This window comes from Bactrocera dorsalis, chromosome 1 (genome assembly GCF_023373825.1).
Source record: "Bactrocera dorsalis isolate Fly_Bdor chromosome 1, ASM2337382v1, whole genome shotgun sequence".
NCBI lineage: Eukaryota > Metazoa > Arthropoda > Insecta > Diptera > Tephritidae > Bactrocera > Bactrocera dorsalis.
The window spans coordinates 74,531,063-74,548,905 of record NC_064303.1 but is presented as its reverse complement, the minus strand read 5'-3'; the positions used below and the strand labels follow the sequence as shown (position 1 = coordinate 74,548,905).

General features: G+C 39.3%; 1 protein-coding gene across 1 annotated transcript; it reads right to left on the bottom strand.

Annotated features, from left to right (window-relative positions):
- Positions 1 to 10,594: 10,594 nt before the first annotated feature.
- On the bottom strand, positions 10,595 to 12,101 carry LOC125777972 (uncharacterized). The gene is made up of 4 exons (XM_049454084.1): positions 12,097 to 12,101; positions 11,818 to 12,020; positions 11,001 to 11,767; positions 10,595 to 10,741 (listed from the first exon to the last, which is right to left on the bottom strand). The coding sequence occupies exons 1-4, from the start codon at positions 12,099 to 12,101 to the stop codon at positions 10,595 to 10,597; spliced, it is 1,122 nt and encodes a 373-aa protein (XP_049310041.1).
- Between the last annotated feature and the right edge of the window lie 5,742 nt (positions 12,102 to 17,843).

Here is a 17,843-nt window from a genome sequence, read left to right as displayed (position 1 = left end):
AATGCTAGAAATGGGCGTTGCATTTGCAAGCGATTTGCAGGAAGATCCGCCATAATTTTACCCATTAATTTAGGTTGTTAAACCACACCGGAAACAGAGCACGTAATTTTGAATGTTTTTCCTTACGATTTCGCGAGCATTATAACCCAGACTCGCTCACGCAAGAGATTTAGTAAAACCTTTGGGCCAGCATGTAAATGCTTCCTATGAAGATATTCTATATACGACGGTGTCGATGATCTTTCGGAAGAACTGCGGGACATTTTGCGTCAAAAATAGTTAGTTTTTGACAAACTGCCACCACTGAAACTGTAACTCCGTTAAGATTCATTTGATGTAGAAAAAAAGTCAGCTTCTGTACGAATGATTTAAATTGTTATTGTTTCTGAAGACTGTAAGTTTTTCAGCGAATTCGATCTGTTTAATAGCTGCGACGATTCGCCACCAAGTATGCTCAAGTTCCTCTATTGGTAAATGAAGTAATCGGAAACGTTGAACAGCAGTTGATGAAGATATTTTCCTTTTGCTACATTTTAAGTTGATTACCTTCCGCCGTTCCAAATCTTGGATTTTAATGTTGTGTTCCTTCTTGCTTACAGGTCATTCCGAAAAAAATTTCATTAGAAATTCAGGTTTAGATGTCTGTATGATTTTGTGTACTAAGTACTTGTTTCCAGCTAATGCCTTCTGAAATTTCCTGAATTTCAGAGACTCGATTGGCAACAAAGCAATTAAATGTCGCCGAACTAGTGTTGAGGCACTTCAGCACTTTCTTTGAGTTAGCCCAAAAATATATGTAATATGTATATATTCATGTAAAAAGTAATATTTACATCACTTCGGAGAAGGTTCCAACCTTTTATTTTGGATGCTAAAAGTTTGGACTGTGATTTTGAAAGACTTAGACCTCGAAAAAAGTCATTAAGTTCACCCTGTGAAATTAGATGCGGCACCATTGAACATCAAATAAACGATCGGTTGTCATTCTAGTTCTTCATCGAGACTCTATGATTCTGGTGCTCTTGGAATAAAACGTTATTCACTGTGTTTAACAGGTCTTAAAGCTGATGGTAAATTACAGTACTTAACCGTATATTTAGACTTCGGTTCAATACCTTTAATATTCGTACGGCAAAAATATCATGGTCTTTAGGTTCTCTTCAAACCATTAGCCCTGCAAAGGGAATTTTACCCATTGAGCCTTTTAACCAACCCCAACCAATGTTGTACATGTGAGGGACCCATGTTTTGTCTTGGTCCCCATCTTTAACACCAAAATACAATTCGTAAGCTTTTAGTACAGCTTTTGTTTGTGATTTAAAAGTTAGTTCTCCGCACACATAACAAAAACTGTTTGCACTATTTACGCACTGCCTTGGCAGTGTATCTAAAAATCTTAAAAATAGTAATTTCAAAAACGTAAAAGAATGTGAAGTCAAAAACGTTTTGCTATCCAAACTTAGAAGACGTAACCGATTCGGACACCGTAAGCTTACAGATAATTTTTGTAAAATAAAATGATGATAAAATACGCTGTTTACTTCAAAAAAAAAACAGGCAGAACCGGTCTAAACCGGATAAATCCCTGATCGTTTGAAAATATGAGATGAAGCAATAAGTATAATGGAATTTTTTGTATTTTAAAATCTAAAGCCACAGGTTTCAGAATATCTGTGGGTGATAGAAAAATTCTTTTTTCAGATTTGACTTCAGGGTATCAAAAGGGATCAGAAACACCTACAAATTTCCATGTCACAAATTAGGTGTCTACCAGTGTAACAGAAGATACTGTACATAACTGCCGCACCCATATACACGCGTTGATGTTGCGAAACCATGAACTTCACAGCTAGAATTGAATGTTGTCTGTACTTGAGGAGGAACTTCGATTTTATTAATTAAATATATTTTAATCTGCAACCAAATGTTATGAAGATCCGGTGGTAGTATTTTATTCCAATCTAATGGCCTAATTAAAATTTCTTGCGTTAATATTTTTCCACGTATGATCACGGGGCTAATTAAACCAAGGATATAAAATGTTTCTTAGTACAAAAAAAAATCGAGTTCGTAGATGGGCGTAATTGGACCACTGTCACGCCCACAAATCGTCATTAACCGAAAACATACAAAGTGCCATAACTAATATAAGACTTAATGTAAAGATTTTCGAACTTCCTTGTGATTTTAAGGTGGATATATCGGCCAATATATGAGTTATCTCGACGAAAATTTCAGAAATATTTGACTTATACAGGCAGGTTCTGTGATTCACTTCCGAGTGAATATCAAGCAAATTCACTTTCAATCCGAAATTTGGTGTTCTATGTTCCACTTTCCCCGATTCATTTCCACATTTTTTTCAAAAATGAATTTCGAGAAATTTGGGCATTTGTTGCGCGAACATGTAAGTGAAATTAAATGTTTAAATTTTGCACAAAAAAAGATTAAAAATAGTTAATTTTGATTATAAAAAAAATGTTAATTGAAATGTGATATTTTTAAAGGGGAAAACATAAGAATGCCGAGCAGGATGCAATAATTATCCAATTCATGGAAGCCCATAAAGACATCGCCCGTTGCTTTGTAAAAGGCGATAAAGTCAAAAGCGATGCGCTTTGGAAGCAGTTTGCAGCGGAGCTTAACAAACATGGCCCACCAGAAAAAGATATTTCCGGCTGGAAAAAGGTGACACAATACATTTTCTAATTCTTAAGAAGTTTTCTAAATCTAATATTTCATTAGGTTTGGATGGATTGCAAGTCCTTTATCAGGAAAAAAGTTGCCCACAATAATTCCGAAGCTAGAGCAACTGGGGGAGGGCTGTTTAACAAGCACACGTTAACAGCAACAGAAGATAAAATTGCCCAGTTGTGTGGCATATATACCGTTGTGGGCGGCATCGAAAAAACGGCTGACTTTGGTGCTTCTGAGGAGATGACAGGCAATTCAAGCGTGGATGAAGACGCAGAATTGCCATGCACAAGCAGTGCCGTCCTCTCAACGCCACCTCGCAGACGCCAGCTTGGGGTGTCTGACTGCCTTAGGGCAAATGTTAATGAGCAGACTGTGGCCATGAAAACCCTTCTGCATGGGCTAGAGGAAAATGTTGAAGCCACGAGGGAAGTTAGTGCGGGCCTTAAAAGCGTGTGCGATGCCGTGAAAGAATTGACCATCTTTAGCTAAGAAAGCACGGCCGAGAACATGCGTCACCACCTACAACTGGAAAGGCTTAGACAAGAGGAGAATGAGATGAAAATGAAGGAGTTTGAGCTGCAAGAGCTCAAAATGTGCTCAAAGTACAATCGCGGCAACAACAATTAATTTTTTTTTCAATGAATTTATGTGATTTTTATTTTGTTTAGTGAACTAAATTCACTTTTTTATTCAAACTGAACTACACTTAATGTGATATTTTTAATTTTAAATGAATGAAATATATTTACACATGAACTTGAAATCCATTACTTAATATCTATTTGCATTATTTCAACGCGCACTTTATTTTCAGGAAGTCGTATGAAGTAGGTTGGCTATAGTATCTCGCATTATTGCACCCTCTCCACCAAGCGTTGTTTCGTTTGTTATTTCTACATTAATACTGTGTTCGTTTTCATCATGTCCTGAGGCAAACTCTACTAATTCTTGCACTTTATAGTATTTGCAAATATTATGCAAAGCGCAGCAAACATTTGTCGTCTGCACTACTTTTTGAGGTTGGTACTGTAGGAGACGAGAAAGACATCTAAATCGGCATTTTAAAACACCTATAGTTTTTTCTATAATATTCCTTGCCGAAGAGTGTCTTTGATTAAAAGTATGTTGTGGTGTTGCAACACTTGGATCCATAAATGGAGTTAGCAAATATGGTTGCAACGCGTAGCCAGCATCACCCAAAAGACAACAGTCACGTTCACCGCCTTCGTAGTTGCGTTGGAAATACTCTTGAGCTCTGCTCACACTCCATATTAAAGCGTCATGGCTTAAACCAGGGCGACGGGCATCTATTGCTCTTATTGTATTATATTGTAGTCACAAATCTAAAAGAAAATTTAAAAAAATTGGTTACCAACAATAAAGTTACAAGTATGTAGTTATATTTGGTAATTACAATCATTGCGTTGATGCTGAAATATCCTTTTCGGTTGTAGAAAAGGCTTGGATCTTTATGTGGCTTTGTTATCCGAATATGTGTTCCGTCTACACATCCAACGCCACACACGCCAGGTATGCCGAAGTTTTGTAAAAAATGTTGTTTTGATGCGGCTATTTCGGCCTCCGTCATATTAAGTTTAATCCATTGTGGACAAATGTATTTTTCTAAAACATTAAGCAGCCGCTTAAGAACTTTCGCAATTGTACTGCGACCCATGGCAACAACAACATCCTTCCCTACTGATTTTTGAAAGCCACCTTCGGCTAAAAATCTTGCCGGGGATGCTACTTTCCTTGACATGCGGAGCTACGACGCTTACCAGCATTTCAAAAGCACTTTTGTTTACCCGGTAGCTTGCCACAAACCTTCAAAAGAGATTTTTTGTATGCGCTCTTTAATAATTTTTAAATGTTACATTCTTACTTGAAATCCGGCACATATAATGGATTTGAATGGTCACGTAAAATCCTCCTGCTAACAGCTTCCTCTGCATGTAATTCCCTTTCTAAAATAATTGAGGAAAATATAACGAAAGCACTCATTTTTATTTCGCCCCATTTTAATTTTTCTTGTTGACAAATAATTTGACAGCTATCCAGTTCATTTTTACATTTGACAGATGTAAAGTTCATTTATAGGGTGAATACAAAACGAGTTCTAAAATGAAAAAAAAAACTCGGATTTCAGAACACCAAAAGCAAATTCACTCGTTTTTGCATTCATTTTGATTTCCACTTCCACTCGGATTCCAGAACCAGCCTGATAGTATATCATTGTGTCTAAAATGAATACTAGTTACTAGACTCTTCTTATGCCGAATGTATTCGTAGGTTAGTGTATAAGTAATTTACATATATATGGGGTATGTGTATATTGTTACAAAAGTTGTATTTATATTGCTATATGCATCCCTTATTATGAACAATAGCTGTAGGTATATGGAATAGCATTTGTCTTGTTGTAGACATCTGGCGCCGCGGCTGTCTGCTTGTCGAAACAATAGACATCTGGCGCCGCACTGTCTGCTTGTCTACTTAAACAATTGCTGAGTCTGGCGCCGCGGCTGTCTGCTTGCGTCTGGCGCCGTATAGCATTATGTTCTGGTAATTTCCAGACACAATATTCTAGAAGGACACGTCGGCATCAGCGAGAAGTGCGTGGCTATATAAGCCGTGGCAGCGCCAACGTAATCAACCAGTGCTAAGAGTAAACTGCTATAGAGTAGACGAGTTGTAAAATAAAGAGATTTAGTTGAAGTGAATTAAACGGCTTTTGGTTTCATTTGTCAATCCAGAGATACGAACCTAACAAAGTAAACTAGCAAGCAGTAAATTCGCAACAATTGGTGTCAGAAGTGGGATTGTCAAATAATCCAAATTCAAGATGGTTAAATTCGGAGAATTGAGAATTCAGCAATTAAAAAAGGAACTGGAAGAGCGTAATTTGCCGATAAGCGGGCAAAAGGCGGATCTGCAGGCACGATTACGTAAAGCAATTGAAGCGGATGGAATTAATGTGGACGAGTTCGAATTTGATGGGCCAGAAACTTCTACAAAGGTAGAAGAAAAAGTAGAAGAACAACGAACATCATCAAGTGCAGACATGAACATGCTGTTAGTGGCTTTTAAGCAATTAATAGCTGAAAATATATCACAAATAACAGAAAATGCAGTGCAAACAGAAAATCGTCTGGCACAGCAAATAGCCGAAAATATATCACAAATAACAGAAAATGTAGTGCAAACAGAAAATCGTCTGGCACAGCAAATAACGCAAATAGCTGAAAATACATCACAGTTAGAGTCTCGCCTTACACAACAAATGACTGAAAATAATACGCAGTTAGAAAAGCGTTTGGTACAACAGATTACAGAAAATAATACACAAGTGCAAGAGAAATTTTCAAAATTTGAAGACGAAGAAAATTTAAGATCAGAATTTCTTCAACTGAGTAATCGTATGCGAGAACTGCAACTGCATGGCCCTGCACCATCAACAAATAATCCAAGACTGAAGGCACCCACGTTCGATGGAAGTATTCCATTTCAAATTTTCAAACTTCAGTTTGAAAAGACAGCAATGGCCAATAACTGGAATTCAGCGGACAAAGTGGCGTCCTTGTTTGTATCATTGAAAGGACCTGCGGCAGAAATCCTTCAGACTATTCCAGACTGTGAACGGGACAACTATGAGGCATTGATGAGTGCGATAGAAAGACGATATGGTAGTGAGCACCGGAAACAAATATACCAGATCGAACTGCAAAATAGGGGTCAGAAGATGAACGTGTCATTGCAAGAGTTCGCAACTGAAATAGAACGACTGGCTCATTTGGCAAATGCAGATGCACCTGTGGATTACATTGAGAGGGTAAAAATTCAATGTTTCATAAATGGAATTCGTGATGTGGACACCAAACGCGCCACATATGCATTGCCAAAAAGAACGTTTGCTGAAACGGTTTCGCACGCCCTCACACAGGAAACAGCTTCCCTACTAAGTAAACCAGCACACAAAGTACAAAGAGTTGAAATGGAACAACCAGCGCTGATGGAAGAAATATTGAAGACTCTGAAGACAATTGCTGCACAGCGAGTAAATACAACAGGCAGATGTTTCAACTGTGGAAAAGCGGGTCACTTTGCCCGAAATTGCAATATAAAGGTAAACCCATCAAAACGGAAACAACCAACAGAACACCGAAAGGGGATTCACCACAAAAATGCGGATGCATTATCACGTCGCCCTTGTCCACTGGAATGTAAACATTGCTCCAAATCAGAAGGTAAAGAAGGTATAATCGACATGCGATTACTGAATATAGAACCTGAAGATGATTGGACTCCTCACCGCATCAGAATCAATCAGCTGGAGGACCCTGATCTTGCAAAGCTGATAATAGCCAAAGAAAATGGGGTACGACCACCAAAGGAACAAATAAGTAACGAGAGTCCAACGGCAAAAGCATATTGGGCCCAATGGAACAGCATAAACCTCGTTAATGGATACCTTCATCGTACCTGGGAAAGTGAAGATGGCAAACAGTCTCGTCTGCTGATCATAGTACCGAAGTCCATGATCCCGAAAGTGTTGAAAGAATATCACAATGGACCTAGTGGAGGGCACCTTGGAATTACAAAAACTATAGAGAAGATTAAACAACGGTTCTACTGGATCGGTTGTCGAGATTCCATAGCAGAATGGATAAGTAATTGCGTAGAGTGCATGGCAGCTAAAGGTCCTAAAGCCAAAAGTCGCGGTAGGCTACAACAGTACAACGTGGGATCACCATTTGAACGAGTCGCAATGGATGTTGCAGGTCCGTTCCCAACCAGTACGGCCGGAAACAAATATCTACTGGTTGTCATGGACTATTTCAGTAAATGGCCAGAAGTATATGCCTTACCAAACCAAGAAGCGAAGACAGTAGCCGAAGCGTTTGTAGAAAATTGGATAACAAGGTTCGGAGTGCCCGTCGAATTACACTCAGATCAAGGCAGAAATTTCGAATCTTCCATTTTCCAAGAAGTCTGTACATTATTGGGCATCCACAAGACACGGACAACAGCGTTACACCCACAATCAGATGGGATGGTAGAGAGATTCAACCGAACGCTCGAAGAACATCTGCGGAAAATCGTTGATAAAGACCAACGGAATTGGGACAAGTGCATCCAGATGTTCCTGCTGGCGTATCGTTCAGAGAAGCACGAGACAACTGGTTACACGCCAGCAAAGATTATTTTCGGATCTGATCTGCGACTCCCTGCTGATATTAAGTTTGGAACGAATCCTACAGCTGTAAGAAATGATGGAGATTATTGTTTTGCCTTAAAGGAAGAAATGAATGAATTACATCTAATGGTAAGGCAGCATACGCATCTGATGAGCAATAAGATGAAGGACCGGTTCGATCAAGCGGCAAATTCAAAAGGTTTTGAAGAAGGTGATCTGGTCCTGTTGTACAATCCACTTCGAAAGAAAGGCTTGTCCCCGAAACTGCAGACAGCCTGGGAAGGACCCTATATGGTGATGAAACGACTTAATGACGTGGTATACCGCATACAAAGAAATGGGAAAGCACGATGTAAAATGAAAGTAGTACATTTGGAGAGGCTCGCCCCATTTGGTTCAAGAGGATTTGTGCCTAATCGGGACGATTAGGCTTTAGTGGAGGGCAGTGTTACAAAAGTAGTATTAAGTTGTATTTGTATTGCTATATGCATCCCTTATTATGAACAATAGCTGTAGGTATATGGAATAGCATTTGTCTTGTTGTAGACATCTGGCGCCGCGGCTGTCTGCTTGTCGAAACAATAGGCATCTGGCGCCGCACTGTCTGCTTGTCTACTTAAACAATTGCTGAGTCTGGCGCCGCGGCTGGCTGCTTGTCTGCATTTGACGCCGTATAGCATTATGTTCTGGTAATTTCCAGACGCAATATTCTAGAAGGACACGTCGGCATCAGCGAGAAGTGCGTGGCTATATAAGCCGTGGCAGCGCCAACGTAATCAACCAGTGCTAAGAGTAAACTGCTATAGTGTAGACGAGTTGTAAAATAAAGAGATTTAGTTGAAGTGAATTAAACGGCTTTTGGTTTCATTTGTCAATCCAGAGATACGAACCCAGTAAAGTAAAACTAGCAAGGAGTAAATTCGCAACAATATAAACTTGCTTAGATTCTAAAAGCAAAAGAAAAGTTTGGACGAAGGCCGAGACACTTCTATTCCTGAAGTGTTACAATGAGCGGGAGGATGAGTTCCTGCATGCGCGGAAGAAAAATTTCGCATATGAAAACGTCTTGGAGGACATGATATATCAAGGATTTACAGTAAGAACATTTTAAAGTTATTTTGTAAAAATTTATTACATTTGTTTCCACAGGATACAACAATTAATGCGGCTGCCCTTGTATCGAAAATGCGAAACGCTTTTGAATGTCTACAAAGCAGCGAAAGACAACGAGAAGTAGACTGGCACTTCTCCGTGCACAGTGCCGTATATGCGCGAAATAGACGAAATTTTTGGCGAAAGTTGCTTGGTGTCCAACAACCACACTATGAACATCGGGACAGATCCTCAAGAGGCATTGGTTGAGTCTAGTGGTTAGTTAAAATTTATTGTTCATTATGTGCTTATGTTGCATTCGCTTTTTTATATTTTTAAACAGGTACTAAGCCGTAGCATATGCAGACCAAATGCAGTGTATTCACAGGAGCCGAAGGTAACAAATCCTGTTCCAAATCGTCGTTATCGGAAAAGCGCTAAAGAACGATATTTTGATAAAAAATCGAACAAAAAAGGAAAAGTGATGAAGTGCAGGCGAAGTTTTACGCGAATATAGAAAAACCAATGCAGGATTTGGCCGAAAAAAAAGATATTCTAATAGAAATTGAACAAAAAAAAAAACTGAAAATAGAAGAATAAAAATTAAAAATTTTACAGCAGTCTTTTAAGAATAACAAGTAAGGAAGGTCTAAGTTCGGGTGTCACCGAACATTTTATACTCTCGCATGATAAAGATTTCATTATCCATCATTATCATATTTTTTTTTTTGCTGTAAAATTAATTAGATTAGTAGTTCCTGAGATACGGTTTTTGGCCCATAAGTGGGCGACGCCACGCCCATTTTCAATTTAAAAAAAAAACCTGGGTGCAGTTTCCTTCTGCCATTTCTTCCGTAAAATTTAGTGTTTCTGATGTTTTTTGTTAGTCGGTTAACGCACTTTAAGTGATTTTCAACATAACCTTTGTATGGGAGGTGGGCGTGGTTATTATCCGATTTCTTCCATTTTTGAACTGTTTATGGAAATGCCTGAAGGAAATGATTCTATAGAGTTTGGTTGACATGGCTATAGTAGTTTTCGAGATATGTACAAAAAACTTAGTAGGGGGCGGGGCCACGCCCATTTTTCCAAAAAGATTTTGCCCATCTTCGAACTTAACCTTCTTATGGTGCCAAGAAATACGTGTATCAAGTTTCATCATGATATCTCAATTTTTACTCAAGTTATAGCTTGCACGGACGGACGGACAGACAGACATCCGGATTTCAACTCTACTCTTCACCCTGATCACTTTGGTATATAAAACCCTATATCTGACTTTTTTAGTTTTAGGACTTACAGACAACCGTCATGTGAACAAAACTATAATACTCTTCTTAGCAACTTTGTTGCGAGAGTATAAAAATTAGAAAAGCTACTTGATTTCATAACAAATATATATTGTTTTATTTAACGGAAATATAAAGCTTAATGAACATTTTTTTAAAATGAACATTTTTTACATACAAATCTTGAACAAATGCATACTATATTTACGTGTTTATCTAAAACAAATATGTCGCAAAATTATAAATAATTTTATTATTTGAGATTGAAAATAGAAAATGTTGCTCTAAAAGTGCATTTTAAAATTAAAAAAATTAAAATTTATTAATTTCTTCGTGTTAAAATTGTAAGCAACTGATTCAGACGATCTCCACTTGCTTCTCTCGCCAGCTCATTAGCAGGTTCTGGCTCCGGTTCGGCTCTTTCAATTTGAGGGTCAATAATTGTATCGTCGTTTGTAATAATACATATCGTCACCTGAAATGCAAAATAACGTATCATCAAAAAATTCGAAATTGAGTGTCTTATTGATTACGCTTCACTACTTCAAATTATATACATAATTTTAAATATGTTCAACATTTTCTGGTTCTACGGTCATATATAAACCAGTTTTAACCAATATTAATATTTTGTTTTACTCATGTTCCATTTTATTCCGTGTTTCATTCATGCCACTGTAAATTTCTGAAAATGTTGTTACGTCAATTTGCATTTCAGGTGACGATATATTGTGCATAATGCATGCACTTGCAACTAAATTCGAAATTGCACATAAATTTCTGTGCTCCGTAAATTTAACAAGCCTTCGGAAACGTCCTTTCAGTGCTGCAAACGCATTTTCAACAACTATTCTTGCTAAGGAATGTGTTTTGCTAAAGCTGATTTGGTTAGGCGTTAACGAACCATAATCTTTGAACACCGGTATGAGGAAATTTCTGCAAGGGTATGCCGACTCCCCGAGAATAAAAATAGAATTTGGAAATAAACTTTCTATATTACTTTCCGCTTTTCTATAAAATGCTGACCTTTTTAGCACTCTAGAGTCATGATATGATCCGGGTTCACCACAATAAATATCAATAATTTTTTTGTCAGCATCGACAATGGCCTGCAGAATAACACTATAATTACGTTTACGATCAAAATATATATGTTTGTCTTTTATTGGTGCAATATTTGTTATGTGGGTCCAATCAATTGCACCAATAACACCTGGTATTTGTTTTCTTTGTAAAAACTTGCGAGTAGTTTCTTCCAACGCATTTCCAGTTGGCCACTTAACAAAATCATGGCCTATTGAGATAACCCACGCGACAACCCGACGAACAATCGCCCATGCTGTGGACTTCTTTACACTAAACAGTACGGCTAGCTGTCTGTAGGTAATTGTATTACTTAAATACCATACATACATGTACATCAATGTTTTAGCAGGAATTTTGGCTTTTCCAGACTTCGTAGCAAAACGGGTTTGTTCACTTTCTTCATGTCTTCCTGCAAAAAATACTCATACCGAAAAGTCTCATAACAAAAACAAAGCATACGTATCAAGTAATCTAAAGTGCTGCGGCTCAAACGAAAGTGTGATTTGAAATCCTCATCTCCAAAATTATCTATGGTGTCCACAAAATTAGAGCATTTTGGATGTTCTATCTGCTCTTGTTCTGAATCCTCCGATGGCGAACTTGACTCAGCAGCTAAACCAGCAAGGATGGTCAATATTTCCTTATCTTCATCATTTGAATTTCTGTACATAGTGCCAAGCAACTGGAAAACACACAAATTTAATTTCGTCTTAATTTTATTTTAAAATCCCTACTTACCGCATCTTTTTATTAAATTTTACATTTCTTGCATTTCTATACTTCTCATTTATATATTTTTCATTTGTTTACATTTTTATCTGTAAAAATGAGGGTTGTCGCTATTGCCAACTACTTTTTTTGGAAAAAATCATAGCTATTGTGAATGAAAAAAGCATTTTAACTGGCAATGCATCTAGTCCAATATACAAGCTATGAAAGCTTATGACAAGCTAAGGAAATTATGTTGGCTATGTCTTTCATACAAAATAAGCTAATGGCTTAATTTGCTGGTCAAATAAAACACGCCTATTATTAAATGACGTAGATGTTTGGTCAAGATGCCTTTTATGAGTGCTTGGAGCGCACTTATGTGAGATGCCCCCGCCACGATGTAAAAATCGTGCTTGGCGACTTCAACGCCAGGGTGGGCAAAGAAGGTATCTTTGGCACTACGGTCGGTAAATTCAGCCTCCACGAGGAAAAATCCCAAAAAGGGTTGAGGCTGATCGACTTCGCCGGGGCCCGAAATATGGTTATCTGTAGTACTAGATTCCAGCATAAGAAGATACATCAAGCTACCTGGCTCTCTCCGGATCGAAAAACTTCCAACCAGATCGATCATGTTGTGATAGACGGAAGACATGTCTCTAGACGTGCGTACGCTCCGAGTTCCTAACATCGACTCGAACCACTATCTTGTTGCAGCTAAGATTCGCACCCGCCTCTGTGAAGCTAAAAACGCACGCCAACAAACACAAGGAAGGTTCGATGTCGAGAAGCTACAATCACAACAGACAGCCGAACGATTATCTACTCGGCTTGCACTCCTGCTCTCTGAGAGCACTCGTCAACAATTCGATATATGGGAATTGTGGGACGGCATTTCAAACTCCTTACGTACAGCTGCAACCGAAACCATTGGTTTTCAGAAAGTACAAAAGAACAGCTGGTTCGACGAGGAGTGCCGTGTCGCAGCGGAGAGAAAACAGGCTGCCTACCTCGCAACGTTACGATCGACCACAACACGTGCGGGATGGGATAGATACCGTGAGTTGAAGAGGGAAGCGAGACGCATTTGCAGACAGAAGAAGAAAGAAGCCGAGAGCCGTGAGTACGAAGAGCTTGATAAGCTGACCGACATGCGGCGGCTTACAGAAGGTTTCAAGACCGGAGCATACTCCTGTAGAACCCCCGAAGGTGATCTAGCCACCGATGCCCAGAGCATACTTAGATTATGGAGGGAACACTTCTCCAGCTTACTGAATGGCAGTGAACGCATAACACCAGGAGAAGGCGAACCCGATTCCCCAATCGATGACGATGGAGCAGACGTTCCATTACCCGGCCATGAAAAAGTTCGAATAGCAATTACCCGCCTGAAGAACAACGAAGCGGCAGGGGCCGACAGATTGCCGGCCGAGCTATTCAAACACGGCGGCGAAGAAGTGATAAGGAGCATGCATCAGCTTCTTTGCAAAATATGGTCGGACGAAAGCATGTCCAGCGATTGGAATTTAAGTGTGCTCTGCCCAATCCATAAAAAAGGAGACCTCACAAACTGCGCCAACTACCGTGGGATTAGCCTCCTCAACATCGCATATAAGGTTCTATCGAGCTTATTGTGTGAACGATTAAAGCCCACCGTCAAAAAACTGATTGGACCTTATCAGTGTGGCTTTAGACCTGGCAAATCAACAACCGACCAGATATTCACCATGCGCCAAATCTTGGAAAAGACCCGTGACAGGAGAATCGGCATACACCACCTCTTCGTCGATTTCAAAGCTGCTTTCGACAGCACGAAAAGGAGCTGCCTTTATGCCGCGATGTCCGAATTTGGTATCCCGCAAAACTAATACGGCTGTGTAAACTGACGTTGAGCCACACGAAAAGCTCCGTTAGGATCGGGAAGGACCTCTCAGAGCCGTTCGATACCAAACGAGGTTTCAGACAAGGCGATTCCCTATCGTGCGACTTTTTCAACCTGCTTCTGGAGAAAATTATTCGGGCTGCAGAACTCAACAGAGAAGGTACCATCTTCTATAAGAGTGTGCAACTGCTGGCGTATGTCGATGATATTGATATCATCGGCCTCAACACCCGCGCCCTTAATCATAGCTTATATACTGAAATAGAGGCATTGCCAGTTCATCGCCTTTTTTCATTCACAATAGCACGGTTTTTCCCAAATAAAAAGTAGTTGACAAAGCGAGAAACCTCATTTTGACAGATGAAAATGTAAACAAACCAAAGTTACAAATTTTTTGGATGAGTATTGAGTTAAAATTAAGACAAATATGAACACTTGTTTTCAGTTTTTTATATTCAATACCTCAAATAACTAAAATAAATATATTTGTATTGTATATTAATATTCCGTTTACAAATTTGAAATTTCAAACTAAATTGTATATCAGCCGATTCTTCTTGTCCGCATTACCAACTCAATTCATTTTTAGCGAATATATGGAATAAGCTAAGCGCGTTTTATTTGCCTATGATTTAGCTATTAGCTCGTGATAGGCAAATAAAACACGGCTAACATAAAACAAACAAAAGACACAATGGATTAACTTTTTACTCATTTCATAGATTTGTGAGGGCGTGTTAGTATTAAATAAAAATTGTGTAAATGTGCAGGAGTTTCGGTCATGCTGGTTTTGGTGACGCACTTTGACTTACAAAAATTAAAGGTCGCTTATACTCAAGCGCACTATTGAGGGAATCAAACCCATTGATAACCTGAGTCCTCTAGCCTTGCGATATTTTTGGCTGTAATTAAAAAAATAATGAAAAACTTTGATTCTGCTTGTGGATTATTTTTATTTGGTCTTTTAAATTCTTTTACATCAAGTCGAGAATATGATCATGTAAATTACCGCTGCCACAGTTGATTGTCATTTGAACCCTTTTTATGGCATTTTCCATCATTTTGGCCAGAACTTTCTTTACGGATATTGTCTTTAAGAGCTGCAAGAGTCTGAGGCTTGTTGACATAAACCCGCGACTTCAAAAAGCCCCACAAAAAGAAGTCTGGAGCGGTCAAATCAGGCGATCTTGCTGGCCAATGCAAATCCCCAAAACGGGAGACTGTTGCCGTTGCACCGTCCTGTTGGAACCACATATTTTCCAATAGCAATTCATCAAGTTGCGGTAAAAAGAACTCGTTGATCATTGCTCTTTAGCGCTCACCACTCACAGTAACCGTTTGGCTCGCGACGTCTCCGAAGAAAAAAGGACTCCTCCAGCGGAAACAGCACACCATACAGTGACTTTTGGCTCTTCGTACGTTACACCGTGATTTTCAGTGCCCCAGAAGCGAAAATCTTGCGTATTTACGCACCCGCTAAGATGGAAATGGGCCTCATCACTCATGATTATTTTTTGATGAAAAATCATCTTAATCTTGGTGAGGATTAAGGATGGCTTAAGCGTAACTAAGACGTGGTTAGTGATTCGCTGAAATACTGTCAACGGATACCCACTTGCGTGGCACGTCATCTGGTCGAAGTCAACGGCGCTTCCATGAAATCCTCGGCAACAACAGCAATATTCTCTGCAGAACGGCTACTCCGGGGTCTGTCTCTTCGAGGCGAGCGGCTAAACGTCGCAGTGTTTCACCAGTAGGCGTCGGACGGTCAAGAAATCTGCGACGAAATTCATGTTGCACCAAAGTCACCGACCGATTATTGGTCAAATAAAGAGTCACCAATAACCCGCGTTCTGGAGTAGTGTAGTATTAGCATTAAGTATAACGATTAAAGAGCATGCACTTGAAATGTCCGGTCCCTTAATTTGGAAGGTGCTGCTGTCAACTGGTTGATGTCCACGTTCAAGATCACCGTCCAAAACATGCGATGGACGGGACAATGACTGAGACGATTAGATCTTTGTGCCATTCGTGGCTATATTCTTCTTCTTCTTTACTGGCGTAGACACCGTTTACGCGTTTATAGCCGAGTCAACAACAGCGCGCCAGTCGTTTCTTCTCTTCGCTACGTGGCACCAATTGGATATTCCAAGCGAAGCCAGGTCCTTCTCCACTGGGTTCATGGAGGCAGCTACTTTAGTGCTGTTTGCGCCCACGCCCCGACGGAAGAGAAGGACGATGTGACCAAAAATGCCTTTTATGAGTGCTTGGAGCGCACTTATGAGAGATGCCCCCGCCACGTTGTCAAAATTGTGCTTGGCGACTTCAACGCCAGGGTGGGAAAAGAAGGTATCTTTGGCACTACACGTGGAAACATTCCCAAATGTGTTGAGGCTGATCGACTTCACCGGGGCCCGAAATATTGTTATCTCTAGTACTAGATTTCAACATAGAAAAATTTACCAAGCTACCTGGCTGTCTCCGGATCGAAAAGCCATGAACTAGATCGATCATTTTGTGATAGACGGAAGACAGGTCTCCAGTGTTTAAGACCACTATCCTATTGCAGCCAAGATACGCACCCGCCTCTGTGCAGCAAAAAACGCTCGTCAACAAACACAATAAAGTTTCGACGTCGAGAACCTGCAATCACAGCAGACAGCCGAACGATTTTCGACTCGCCTCGCTCCTGCTATCTGAGACAACTCGTCAACAAATCGGTATAAGGGAACTGTGGGACGGCATTCCAAACTCCTTACGTAAGGTTTGAAAATTCTAAGAAAAGATGCGGCGAGTAACAGAAGGCTTCAAGACCGGAGAGATACTCTTGTAGAGTCTCCAACCGTGATCTAGTCACCGATGCCCAAAGCATACATAAATTATGAAGGAAACACTTCTGGAGCCTGCTGAATGGCAGTGAAGGCTTAACATTAGGAGATGGGGAATCCGATTTTTCAATCGATGATGATGGAAGTGAGAATAGCAATTACCCGTCTGAAGAACAACAAGGATGGACTGCTGTCCGAGCTATTCAAGCTCAGCGGCGAACCAATGATAAGGAGAATGCATTAGCTTCTTTGTAGAGAGACCCCAACTGCCATGTGATACACGCATATAAGGTTCTATCGAACGTATTGTCTGAAAGATTGAAGACCACTCTTAAGAAACACAGTTTACGGTATCAACTTCGCTTTGGCTATCACTATTATAGTTGTTGATTCTGCTGCACCTTTTCAGATAAAGTTATATGTAGAGATCTCCCACCCTAATGGTTTGTTAACATAAATCTTAGTGCTACTTATACTATTGAGATGCAGTTGTTTACTAGAAGATAACCATTTGGGTTGTTATTGTTTGTTGCAGTGATAGTGCATTTCTTTTGTTCCAAGGTAAAGTGGTTTTGATATATTTTTTTATAAGGGATACGTTCTTTAACTCTCCCTTTTGTTAAAATGAAATGTTCTCATTTCATAACATCTAGGCTTGAATTTGGCGCATAATTATTAATTATTGTATGGGTTGGATTAAAGTTTTATGTTTGTAATTAATAACTTTTTATATTACATAATTAAATATTTTTGAGTGTTTTATATTCAGGGGTGTTGTGGAATTTGATAGTTGTCGGAATCAGAATTGAAGCTGATAAATACAAGTAGTAGGTGTCATGAATTCAGATGTTATAGTTTTGATGTTCGGAACAGAATATGTATCCGTTTTGGGTGTCCCGGAAAACAATTTTATCGGTTTTTGCTATCCGAAACAAAACAAGAAGATAGTCGTGACAGATTTGAAATGTAAGTTAAGAAATCAAGTTCTTTTATTGTTACGAATTAATTTATTTTTATTTCTATTAAAGAAAACATAAGAATAAAACACGAAATGTCTTAATTATTGA

Bases quoted from the DNA above. Each gene is read 5' to 3' on its own strand.
- LOC125777972 (XM_049454084.1), bottom strand. The intron at 11,768-11,817 runs GTATGCTTTGTT...TATTTTTTGCAG, and splicing joins CACTTTAGATTACTTGATAC to GAAGACATGAAGAAAGTGAA. The intron at 10,742-11,000 runs ATATCGTCACCT...TTTCAGGTGACG, and splicing joins GTGCATGCATTATGCACAAT to ATATGTATTATTACAAACGA.